At 46.9% G+C, this 13358-nt stretch overlaps 1 protein-coding gene across 1 annotated transcript in view; it reads left to right on the plus strand.

Annotated features, from left to right (window-relative positions):
- prepl (prolyl endopeptidase like) overlaps window positions 1-13358 on the plus strand; it is an 82086-nt gene that overhangs the window by 38338 nt on the left and 30390 nt on the right. Inside the window, exon 8 of the mRNA XM_072510875.1 lies at window positions 9319-9525. Within this exon, the coding sequence (XP_072366976.1) occupies window positions 9319-9525 (207 nt within the window). The remainder of the gene's footprint in view (window positions 1-9318; window positions 9526-13358) is intronic.

Consider the following 13358-nt stretch of genomic DNA (forward strand, 5'->3'; position numbering starts at 1 on the left):
GGTTCAATTCTGGCTTGAGTCACTGTCTGTGCGGAGTCTGCACATCCTCCCCGTGTGTGCGTGGGTTTTCTTGGGGTGCTCCGGTTTCCTCCCACAGTCCAAAGATGTGCAGGTTAGGTGGATTGGCCATGATAAATTGCCCTTAGTGTCCAAAATTGCCCTTAGTGTTGGGTGGGGTTACTGGATTATGGGGATAGGGTGGCGGTGTAGACCTTGGGTAGGGTGCTCTTTCCAAGAGCCGGTGCAGACTCGATGGGTTGAATGGCCTCCTTCTGCACTGTAAATTCTATGATATGATAATTTGTGTAGCAGTGGTCAAGGATGTTGGTACCCCTGGTGGGACAGATGAGTTGGTGGAATTTTGGTCGTACACTCTTGAGGTAGGCCTGTTTGAAGTCCGCGGCCACGATGATCAAGGCCTCCGGGTGTTCCATTTCATTGATATTTATAGCGGTGTACAATTCATCAAGCACCTTCTTCACTTCCGCTGGGGTGGGATGCAGACCACCGTGATGGTGGCAGAAGTGAACTCCCGTGGAAGGTTGTATGGGTGGCACTTCACAGTCAGGTATTCCAGGTCCAAGAAGCAGTAGTTCGCCGGGGTCACCACATCCGAGTACCAGGAGGAGTTGATAAGGAGGCAAACGTCTTCACCCTTAGCTTTGCCCAATGACGCCATGCGGTCCATCCGATGTACTGAGAAGCCGTTCAGGGTGTATGGCACGGCCCGGTGAGGCATGGGTGAGCCATTTCTCTGTGAGTCAGAGCACACTGCAGTCTCTGAATTCCCTCTTGAGAGGTAAGTCTACAGGTAAGGTTGTCCAACTTGTTTTCGATCACTGGACATTTGCCAGGAATATGCTGGGGAGAGGAGGGATGTTTGCAGTCCGGTCGGGTCTCGGGTTCCGTGAGAACAGGTCTACCTTTCAGTGCGTTCGGGTCGTTGTGTGGGGTCTTCGCTGTTTTGGGGGTGTTTAGTCCGAGTTTGAGTCACAGGCATGGTCTTCCTGGGTCAGGTTGCGCGGAGTCACGTGTTCGGTTCCAACGTTGGTGGTCTGGTCAGGTGCTCCTTGAATCATGCCTTGGAAGAACTTACCTGGGCCTCCATGTGGACCCTCCTTTCCTCCATCTGCTGGTAAGTTGGGGAGCTGGTTGGTCCTCTTCGGGCCGGGTCTGTGGTCTGGCACCGAGTCGGGCGTTCCGGGAACTGGACTGGGCCCTCCGGGGACCGTGGTCGCTCTCCAGGCCGGGTTGGGCGCTCCGAGAGCCAGGTCGGGTCCTATGCGAGGACGGGGGTCGGACTGTCGGGTTGGGCGTCATCCACTTCCAGATCAAGGCCAGGGTCGGGTCATTGGAGGTGTCCATTTGGGTCATGTGAATCGGCCCACGAAAGTCGGAGGATCTTCATGCCTGTAAGTAAATGAGAAAGGTTGGAGATAGTGTTAGGATTAAATTTTAAAAGGTTAGTACAGTTATAAGAGATGTGGGAAGAGGATCTGTGGAAGAGAACTCGCAGAGAGTCGCCACGCTCCGGCGCCATCTTGAGTTGATATTAGCTGTGGGAGTTATAGGATAGGTGCGTGTGCGGGGGAGCCCGAGAACCATGTCCACATGTTCTGGGCATGTCCGAGGATGAGGGGATTCTGGCGGGAGTTCTCAGATATGATGTCTGAGATTCTGAGTGTGGGAGTGGCCCAGAATCCGGAGGTAGCGATATTTGGCGAGTTGGAACATCCGGGACCCCAGGTGGGAAGAGAGGCTGAAGTATTGGTCTTTACCTCTCTGTTGTGCACAGGATCATTGTTACAGGTGCCTTGGTCTGACAGCTTTCTGGCTCATTAATGGACTGTTTGGCATACACACAGTCAGGATACTAAGTGGTTAAAAGGAATTATAAGACCATTCTCGGGTTTCATGGGAGGCGGGATAATCTGCCAACAGGGCACAGGCATACCTGCTTAGTGATTACAGGATATCCTCTACAATCAAAATGGCATAAAGATTTAGAGGAACGGATACAAGAACATAATGTACCCCAGGATTATGGCATGAATTACCGCACTCATAAAAGGGAGGGTCCAAGCTGGTCTGGCGATGAGGCCTTGGCACCACGATCTTACAGCCTGAAAGGGTAGCACAACACAAAATTAATCCGAGGAATAGCTCAGAGGGCCATTTGGAGGACCGGTGCATTGCACTGAGGTGCCAATTAAAGCTGCAACTAATGGAAGTGTGTCTTGCCGAATTAGGATAGTGGCATACCTAAGACACGTTAAGAGCCTTTCCTTGATAATGCAGGGAATCCGGAGAAGAAAGCAATGGAGTGCATTCGTTTGAGATTAACAACCAGTCATAAAAGTAATAGAACATTTAACCCCGTGTTCTTGGAGCGGCAGTTACCCACAGCGATAACAAGGTCTGTATAATTTCGGCGACTGTGAACATATTGATTGGTTTCGCCAGTATTTCTATGAAAAAGACATTCTGAAGGATAGTGAAGTGTACATCAACTGAAATGATTTCTTTAGATTGAGGGTTGGTACTGTGTCAGGCAAATCTACACAGAAGGAAATCTTTTACTTTCTATGACAGTTGTACAGGGATAAACATTTGTGTAACTCCAAATATGCTATAAGCTGGTTATCATAACTCTGCCCCTTTAGCCCCTTTAGGCTGAGTATTTACAGCTAAAAATGTATTTTAAATAATGACATAAAATTTTCGCATTTCAGTCCTGGTGTTGAAAATAAGTGAAAGAACGTAAATTTATATGAAATGAAATGAAAATCGCTTATTGTCGCAAGTAGGCTTCAAATTAAGTTACTGTGAAAAGCCCCTAGTCGCCACATTCCGGCGCCTGTTCGGGGAGGCTGGTACGGGAATTGAACTGTGCTGTTGGCCTGCCTTGGTCTGCTTTAAAAGCCAGCGATTTAGCTCTGTGCTAAACCAGCCCCTATATAGCATGTTTCACAACCTTGGGACATCCCAGAGTGTTTCACAGATAGCAAACTTCTTTTGACTGGTTGACATTCTATATTTGAAAAATATCAATGCAAGCTCCAGACGTGTTTTAGAGCAGGAGCTTACAGTCTTAGTGATGGCAGGTTCACACCTGAGAGGTCACAGAGCCACCTCCAATAATCACAGTCAGTTCCTTAAGGACCATTTGACCTCATGAGGATCACAGTGAGGTGATTGAGGATTACAGCGCCATGATAAATTACCCTTAGTGCCCAAAATTGCCCTTAGTGTTGGGTGGGGTTACTGGGTTATGGGGATAGGGTGGAGGTGTTGACCTTGGGTAGGGTGCTTTTTCCAAGAGCCGGTGCAGGCTCGATGGGCCGAATGGCCTCCTTCTGCACTGTAAATTCTATGATCAAACCAACGTCCGAGCAGCCAGTCATATCAATAGGGTGGGGGGATTTCGGAAGGTGTTTCGTCAAACATACCTTGCGCTGGTCAGGATTTCAGTGTCAGTGGATCCAAGCCCTAGCCACATTACAAATTTATGGAAATTGGAGCTTTGGAACCTTGTGGTGACTCATGTTTTTCTTTCTCATTGATGCCACAGAGGGAGATACTTTAGGAAGACAGAGGCTGGATTTGTTGTCATCTGCATTTTCGCAACAGGCATGAGAAAAGGCAGAGATAAATGTGATTGCAGCGCCAGGTTTAAACCCTCGAGTTAAATCCTCGAGCAAGGGGCAGCAGGGCCCCCTCCAGATGCAGAGAATGAGTATCACGGACATGGCACCTAGGGCCCGTAGAGACTGAGGGTAGATGGACCTTGTCGTATATACAGATGAGTGAGAGACCGTGTCACCAAAAGCTCCACATGTCCAGTGATACTGTGACTCACATTTGCCACATTCTCCACTGCCGCCGGGGGACTATGAGGCCGTTGATTACCAGTGGCTCTGCAATAATGGCTGCATTTAACATCCAAGTTAATGGCTCCTTCCAGGGCTCTACAGGGTACCTGTGCAGGATCTCCCAAGTGTCAACGCACAATTGCATACATGAGGTGACAGCTGTAGTTTTTTGTGAAGACTCACACATGCACTTCGCTAAAGATCAAAAGAGACAGCAGGCCAGAACTCTGGGCTTTGCTGAGATTGCCCATTTTCCACATATGCAGGATGCTATTTACTGCAATTCGGTGGCTATCAAAGCTCCCTAGCAACAGGTATTCCAATACATGAGCAGGAAAGGATTCCACTTGCTCAGTATTTAGCTGGTATGTGACCCTAAGAGGCAAAAAATGCAGGTGTGTGTGAGATACCAGAACGGAGCAACTGATCTATCTTGGGCAGATCAAGATCCCTGACATCTTTGATGGACCAGACAGAATTGGCTCCTCCTTGACAAAGAGTATTCGCACAAAGGACCTGATTGATGATGCCCATGTAGCGACCACAAAACCCTGCAGAAAGAAGGTACAACAATGCTCCTATTACTACCTGAGGGCAGAGCATTGGCATCTTGAAGATGCGGTTTAAGTGCTTCAATAGATCTGGCAGAGTATTCTGATACACTTGCCAAACGGTCTCCTGGATCATCGTCTGCTGCACATTGCACAACCTGGTGCTGCAAAGGGGGAGGACATGCCAGATCAGACATACACGCCTCAAACTGAGGAGGACATTGAAAGAGATGAAGGCGAATAGAGTTTGAGGAAGCAAAGGCTGCAGGGGAAGAATTTTGGGCAGCACGGTAGCACAAGTGGATAGCACTGTGGCTTCACAGCGGCAGGATCCCAGGGTCGATTCCCTGTTGGGTCATTGTCTGTGAGGAGTCTGCACGTTCTCCCCGTGTCTGCATGGGTTTCCTCCGGGTGCTCCGGTTTCCTCCCACAGTCCAAAGACTTGCGGGTTAGGTGGATTGGCCATGATAAATTGCCCTTAGTGACCAAAAAGGTTAGGTGGGGTTTTTGGGTTACGGGGATAGGGTGGAAGTGAGGGCTTAAGTGGGTCGGGGCAGACTCGATGGGCCAAATAGCCTCCTTCTGCACTGTATGTTCTATAGCTTGGGCCAGGTGAGGCAGGCATGCACATGAGATCCTCATAGCTACCAGATTCCAAGAGAACGATGACGAGTAGTAGTCTACATCCTCTTGGGCAAGTGGACACACATCACACCAGCATTGTTAATCCTATTCTTGCAACCAAATGCCAGAATCTGAGAGTCCGATCTCAACCATTCTGCCAACCATTGTCCTTTCCAGGATAATGAAGACTGATTTACAGGTCCCTGGAAGGACAATGAAGGCTCAGTTACGTGTGTCTTTGTGGAGAGCAGGTCCAACCTGGACAAGGGTGCTCCGGCATCACCAGTCAGAAGGCATAGCCTCTTGTAATGTCTCTGCAACATTGTAGTCGTCACATAGTAGAGGCAGGAGCACTCCACACACCTCAGAGCACCTGTAGAAACATGCCTTCAGTTTGACAGAACCCCTCACAGAGATCCATCTGCCAAAGCAGGAAAACTTTTAAACTTGATGGTTTAACTGAGATGTCACACTTGGGCAAGGCAGCAGGGGATGTCACACAGGTCTAACTCCATTTGATATCATGTGTCCTTTGTCCCCCTTTCTCCTTTGTTGCATTGTGGGTGTACATTCATCTCCACCTTTCCATGGATTCAGAGTACCAGAGGATCGCAAAGTACACACAGTCAGTCTGCCCTCATGGGAAGCCCTGGCCCTTGCTAACCGCAATATGCAAACGCACCACAAACCATTCAAGTTACCGCTTGAGAATAAAGAGCACTTATCAGATTCATTACAATGTGGATTGCATTCCATTGGTACCTTTGAAAGTGACAGATGCTACCATATGCACTTCCAGAGCTTGCTCCATGGCTTATTTGATTACACCATATGACCATCTGATTTTATCTTCAATGACCTTGGTGAGGGTATAGGTCAGAGGAGGCAACTCAAAACATGTGACGAGAGCCTTGTGGCCTCAATACATACAACTGCAAAGGTTGGAGACTTGAGCGCCAGCAAAATGAAGTGCCTTTGAGGGTCAGAGCACCAGCACTTAAATGTGTAAATGTCACATTAGTTGCTGAGGTTAGCCATTGAGGCAGCGAGGATCTCTCATAATCTCTGTGTAAGGCCTCATAGAAAGGAAATCCTGCCAGAGGACAGTAAGTAAATGGAGTGACCCTTCTCCACGCATTTACACACGTCTTGATGGAGTCGAGACCTTCACCTTACAATAATGCAGAGGAGATGGGTGACCACCTCCGCCCTCAGTCTTAATCAGGTAAGAATGAAGAACACATCAAGCTGCACATGATGTGAATGAGGCTCCTTACACAAGCAGACTTGACATTAAGGACGATTTTGGAAATAATGAGTGCACACATATACTGTGCTGTGCTGATGTGGAAGCTGACAACATTGATCCGAGACACCTGGTTTTGACATCTGCAAGTGGCTTTTGGGGCAATTGTGTCAACAACATTGATCCGAGACACCTGGTTTTGACATCTGCAAGTGGCTTTTGGGGCAATAGACAACAACACAACTAATACAGAGGAGGCATACACAGAAGTTGTGAAATGGGTGGTATTCCAATAACAGTAGTGCAAAATTTACAATATGTGGTTATTGCCCGTGTCACCGGTGTGCTCATAATAATTCCTAATCTTGCAGGTACATTTTGGTGCATCCCCAACATCTACATTGGAGGCAACCTGCTGACTGCTACACCCTGTTTGTCATGACTTTGGCGTGCTTTCTTTGGAGTACCAAGACTTGGATGGCCCCAGCCTACTTTGGGTCTCCTGCTATGGGGCAGGTGAACCCTCCTCGTCCTGGACCAAGGCGGACACCATCCTACTAGTGTTGATCTTGGTGCATAACATGCCCGGCACTATTATCTCAGACTGAACACTGGTTGACAGACACCTAAATTATTTGTTGCAATCTGCAAAGCAGCTGACAACAACTGATATTCCCTTGACTGTTGCTGAAGCGCCACCATCCAAGTTAGGACCAAGTCCAAAGGCTCGTCATCAGAAAAGGACTTAGCAGGATCTTGACCTCCAGCAGTCCTTTGGGCACCAATTACCCCAGATGTCCAGATTGTGGGCTGTGCTCACCAGATTGTGACCCTAAGGCTATTCTAGAACTAGTTCCCTCCTGTTTCTGCACTGGTTGTGGGTGAGTACTGTGACGCATCTTCAATTGTGCTCCTCTTCTACATTCAAAGTTTCTTCATGGCTGACGATGAGGGCCTGGCTGGATGATGCCCTTGGGCACTTGCCAGAAGTTCCTACAAAGGAAAGTCGAGATTACTTAAGCACGGCAAGTGACTGGAAGGCGAGAAGAATGGACTCTTTGGTTGTCTGAGGGATGAGCCGGTTCAGGGTTCTTACTTGGGTTGGCACAGCCCATCTCACCGTCGCCACGTGCATGGTCCCTGTCCACTCCTGCCACTGCGATGACATGCCCCTCATATGGAGTAAGGGCCTTATTTTCAGTCATTCCATCCCCTGCCTAGGACCTCCCCCTCCTATTGTGTGTAAGCTTGTCTTTATGCAGGGAAGTGGAGAGATTGTGAACAGGGTACATGCCAAGCAGATGGTAAGGCTGCCTGTCTTGGATGGATGGTGATCAGGCAGTGGACGGGATGAGGATGGGATGTACAAAAGACATGGCCCAGATAGAGATCCAAAAGTGTGTGAGCGATTGAGTGGTGATGTGCCTTTAGTTGGCAGTGTTTGAGAGCCCTGTGGAGTGTCATCCTGCTAAGTCCAGATGGGCTTGTGAATGTGTGAGTTGAGATTGATGAGAAGAATGGATGAGATCATTCATCTTCATTTTCCTGTACCGGATTGCAGATCTTTTCTGCACTGCTTTTGCACTGACCACAGAAGCCACCACCTCCCAAGCCAGAATGGTGGCATTGGTGGACCACCTCCAGCCATCACTCGGGTAGAGGACATCCCGACGGGCCTTGACAGCATCCAGCAGGTGTCACTGAACTTGGGAGTAGTACTCTCCTTGCTTGTTCCTACGTGCGGCTATCCTGGCCTGGAGACCTTGAAGACTGATTGTGGATGTATTTTAAATACAGCACCCAGAGGACAAAAACATGTCATGGTGATGTGCACGAATCAGAGGTCACCCCCCCTCGATCTGACGTGCTTCCAGTTTTTGCGACAGTAATGAGGTGAGGAGCAAACAATACAGTGTGAAAATGCGTGAATACAGACAATACAATGTGAATCATGCCCTCAAAAAAAGCCAGTTTTCCCACCTATCACCACACTTAAGGGTGGGATGTTCCCATCCGTGTTCTATGTCAATACTGAAGATTAGATTGGATAGGTGAATAAAGGACAAGGAGCTAAAGGGATATGGCAATCTGTTTGATAAATGTAATTGAGAATATTTTCTCAAACTAAGGGTAAATGCTATTATAAACGTGCACAAATGGCCTGGAACATCTAGCTACTTCTGCGTAGTCTCGCGTTATAACTAATGTTTTCAGTAAATGCATCAATTTCTTTGTCACTATAAAAGCTAAAAACAAATCTCTGAACCAGCAATGGTTTTGTAAAACTGTTGCCTAACTTTGAATAGAATCATAGGATTTACAGTGCGGAAGGAGGTGATTTGGCCTATCGAGTCTGCACTGGCCCTTGGAAAGAGCACCCCACTTAAGCCTACGCCTCCACCCTATCCCCATAACCCAGTAACCCCACCTAACCTTTTGGACACTAAGAGGCAATTTGGTGTGGCCAATCCACCTAACCTACACATCTTTGGACTGTGGGAAGAAACCGGAGCACCCGGAGGAAGCCCACGCAGGAGCGGGGAGAAAATGCAAATTCCACACTATCACCCGAGGCGGGAATTGAACCTGGCTCCTTGGAGCTATGAGGCTGCAGTGCTAACCACTGTGCCACCATATGAAGGAACATACACCCCTAAACATATTCTTTCTGGACTAATGGCATTTATCACTTGGTTGCCACAAGTTGGCGCCTCGCCACTAACGTTGGAAAAAGAGGGTTTTTTTTTGTGGGGGGGGGAGGGTTCTAGCCATGTTTGCTATGGAAACATAATAATTTAATACCATAAACTCATAAATTACAGAGTGATGTTCTGTGGAGTGGAATGCGTGACTTGGTCTGATGCTAGTTAACACCACATAGAAGATTATTGAATAGCTATATTAACATCGAATCTAGTATTACAAAGGATGCTAAAGATTATCTTGAGACTTCCAAGTATTTTGTTATTGGTTACGCAACATAATATTAGGACTTATTGAACAATGATGTCCTTTATTTCCTTAGCTACCACCTTGGGCCTGTGCTATCGAGTCTGAGGATAACCTAAAGTGCGAGGCAAACAAATTTTCATTTTGGCTTTCCTCTCCAGTTCAACCACCAGTGAATCTTCTGTATTCAATAGAAGATAATGAGCTCTATATTCAAGAAGATGAATCTAAGCCAATGATTACAAGGGACTGTAAAGTGACTCGTTTAAAAGCACCAAGCATGGTAAGATGTAATATAACAATTGTATTACTGGACTAATAATCCAAGAGAATGAGTTCAAAATTGAAAATTTGAATTCATTTGCTGGATAATTTGAAAATATAAAGATGATGTCAGTCTGAAACATTGGAAGTGACAATGAAGTTATCAGATTGTTGTACAAATCCAGTTAGCTTTGGATTTGAGGAACTTGCTCAGTCTGACCTTCATGTGACTCCAATCCAACAACAATTATGGTTGACTACGCCTTAATTGTCCTGTGAAGTGGCCTTGCAAGCCATCAGTTAGCAGAGTAACTAGAAACGGACAACGGCTTCCACATTGAAGATTGAGTACTTAAAGGTAAAAGCGTTCCGAAGGGAAATAGTTATAATTGTATAGGAATGGTGTTGTGAATGTTTGCCTCTGCCTCGGAATTGTTTTAATTTTGTTTCATAGTTCAGTCTCCCGCACACCCACCGCCCATGAAAAGGAACTGTGAACCAATCTCCTTTTCCAGATCTAAACAAATTCACAAATGATATTCTACATTGCTATGGCGACAATGCAATCCCGCTTGTGTTCCTCAACTCTTCCTCAGCTATATTTAGTATCTTGGGTTTATGTGTATTAACTAATTTTAAATAATATGGCCAAGTAATTTTAAGTTAGTATGTATTGGTCGACAATTTTCCACTTTTCTAGAGAGAAAAGAATTTGGTGCACATCCCATGTTATTTCCAATGCTATTATATCACAATTAGGGCTTAATTGTTAACCATGAGGACATTATCCTATTGTTGCGAATATCTAATTAATAATTCATTTGTTTCAGAGTATATCTTTTGGTTTCAGGAATTAAAGCATTAATTATATAACTGGAAACATCTGCTTAAGATATTGGTATGCATCTCCAGTGAATGCAGTTCAAACAAGCCTGGAGTTAATTACAGTTAAAAGCTCAGCTCTGTTTATCTAACAAGGTCAGAGGTAGAGATGTGAAAGTGTTAGAACCTTCAAAGAGCCAAGGTATCAGGACAATTAGATTCCAGGTGACCTCCTCTGAATATGAGCTCCCCCAAGAGAGGGAGAGGGATTAGACACCATCAGCGGTCTGATGGCCTGCTTCAGCGTTGACCCAAATGCCGAGCCAAGATATTTCCGTGCCCGCTGTGTCCCATACACATTACATTCCAAAGTGGATGCAGAGTTATACCAACTTGAAGTATCAAGAATAATATGCCCTGTCCAGTTCTCCAACTGGGCGGCACCAGACGTGCTGGTGCTGAAACCCGACAGCTCCGTCGGCCTCTACAAAACGACGGTCAACCACTTCTCCCGCCTGGATCGTTACCCTGTCCCTGGCATAGAGGACCTATTTGCAAAGCTCAGCGTTGACCACACATTTTCCAAATTGGATATGAGCCATGCAACTACTTTTGGCCCCAGACCAGAGGAAGTTTGTTAACATCCATCCACATCGAGGACTGAACAAGTATACCCGGCTTCCGTTCGGGGTTTCCTACATTCACGTAATTTTCCAGCAATTAATGGAAAACATCCTGCACAGACTCCCGAGAGGGGCAATCTGTCTCGACAACATCCTAATCACTGGTTCATCGGACCAGGAGCTTTTAGAAAATTTGGCCGAGGTCCTCCGGCGCTTTGAGGAAGCAGGAGTCCGCCTTTGTAGAGAAAAACGTGTTTTTCCCACAACCGAGGTTACCTACCTAGCCTATCGTGTAGACCGCCATGGGTTGCACCACACGGAGGACAAAGTGCAGGCCATTCGTCAGGTCCCGGTGCCATTCGGATGAATTACTATGGAACATTTATTCCGAACCTTGCCACAATCTTGGCCGCCCCCCTCCTCCACCATCTGCTAAAGAAGTGTCTGCATTGGGAGTGGTCTCGGGCCCAGGAAGCAGCTTTTGTGACAGTGAAGAAACAGCTATCATTGTCCGGCCTACTGACTCGTTTCGACCCAACCAAGCTGATGTTAATGTGCGATGCTTCCTCCTACGGAATCAGGGCCATTCTCACCCATCGAATGGACAACGGGTTAGAGCGCCCCATTGCTTCTTAGACATTGTCCCGCTGGAAAACATCACGCGCAAATCGAAAAGGAAAGTTTGTTAGTGGTAATTGGAGTTTTAAAAAATTCCATCAGTACGTCTACATACCTGTTCGTCGTTTACACCGATCACCAAGCCCCTATTAGGGTTGTTTAAGGAAGACTGACAGATTCTTCCCCCCCCCCCCCCCCCCCCCCAATTGCGTCAGTCAGGATCCAGCAGTTGGCTCTGCTGTTAGTGGCATACCGGTACATATTGGAACACAGTTACGGGTCCGCAATACCTCACACAATGCTTTGTGCAGCCTCCCCTCTTCCAACCAGGCTGCCTGCATCAGCATTGGCTGAAAAAGTGATAGCTGCACTCATTTCATGGACTCTTTGCCAATTCCTGCTGTCCATATCCGCAGTAGAACTCAAACTTCTACTCAAACTTAAGAATTCAAACGCAGTTGTCCCGGGTGCAAAACATAATCTATAATCCACTGTGGGACCCAACACAGTGCCTCGCCAAGAATGCGTTCACTAATAATATTCCCGAGTTGAGCATCAAGGACCGTGTCATATTGTGGGGAATGCACGTGGTGGTTCCCAAGCGCGGAATAGTGCCACTCTTACAAAGCCTCCACAATGGAAATCCAGGAGTGTGAAAAATAAAGATGTTGGCCCGCAGCTATATATGGTGACGAGGTATTGACGCGGATAATGAGAAGGTGGCCCAGCATTGCACTCCATGCCAGGAGCAGCAGAAGCTGTCGCTGGCGGCACCACTCCACCCATGGTAATGTCCTTGGTCCCGTCTCCAGATCGATTTTGCGGAACCATTCAAGGGGGTGATGTTCCTCATAGTCGTAGATGCCCACTCGCAAGTGAATGGTGGCCTACCAAGAGCAAAGCATAAATGATTCGAGCCACCATCAGCAGACTGTAGCAATCTTTCAGCACGTATGGTATACCGAACGTGCTGGTCTCGGATAATGGGACAGCATTTACAAGTGTGGTGTTTGGGGCATTCATGACCACCAATGGGATATGACACGTATACACCGCCTCGTAACACCCAGGGTCGAATGCATTGGTAGAACATGCCGTCCAGACTTTTAAAAACGGAATGATGAAGCAAACCTTGGAGTCTTGGGAGAGGCGGCTGGCACAGTTCTTTTTTTGTGTCAGGACAACGCCACACGCCACGACAGGGGTCGTTCCGGCCGAAATGCCGATGGGCCGTCGCATGCCAAGGGTTAGACCTCCTCTGAATATGAGCTCCCCCCAGTTACAAGGGGGTGGGGTTTCCCTTTTAAATGGGGGAAGCAGACGTCCAGTATAAAAGCCCCCACCTGAGAGCAGTTTGGGCTGGGACACACTTCGTGGAGCTTGTAATATCATAGAAAGCAAAGATTATATTTACTTATCTGCCCGGTCAATGTGTGCTGCTTTAACGGATTCTACAGAAAGCAATAAACAACAGGGCATCTTCTACCTTAGCTTATTGGAGCCAGGAGGTCTATCCTTGTTTCAGTAAAATATTTAACCTATTTATTTAGGTGCCAGATCAAAAGAAGATGAAACCAAGTTGTACACAAAGGGAGTTCTTTGGACCCAGCCAGTCTTGGGGAAGGCAATCACATCCATTAACAATGTACAACATAAATTATTTATGTGGATCATGGATCAAAGATTTCTGTTAAAGATGAAATAATTAGTTAAGATTTTGGTTTGAAAACATCCCAAACTATGCCAGATTGTCATTGAGATGGGCTGTGGGGGTTGGAAAATTATTTTG

This window comes from Scyliorhinus torazame, chromosome 1 (assembly GCF_047496885.1).
Source record: "Scyliorhinus torazame isolate Kashiwa2021f chromosome 1, sScyTor2.1, whole genome shotgun sequence".
Lineage (NCBI taxonomy): Eukaryota > Metazoa > Chordata > Chondrichthyes > Carcharhiniformes > Scyliorhinidae > Scyliorhinus > Scyliorhinus torazame.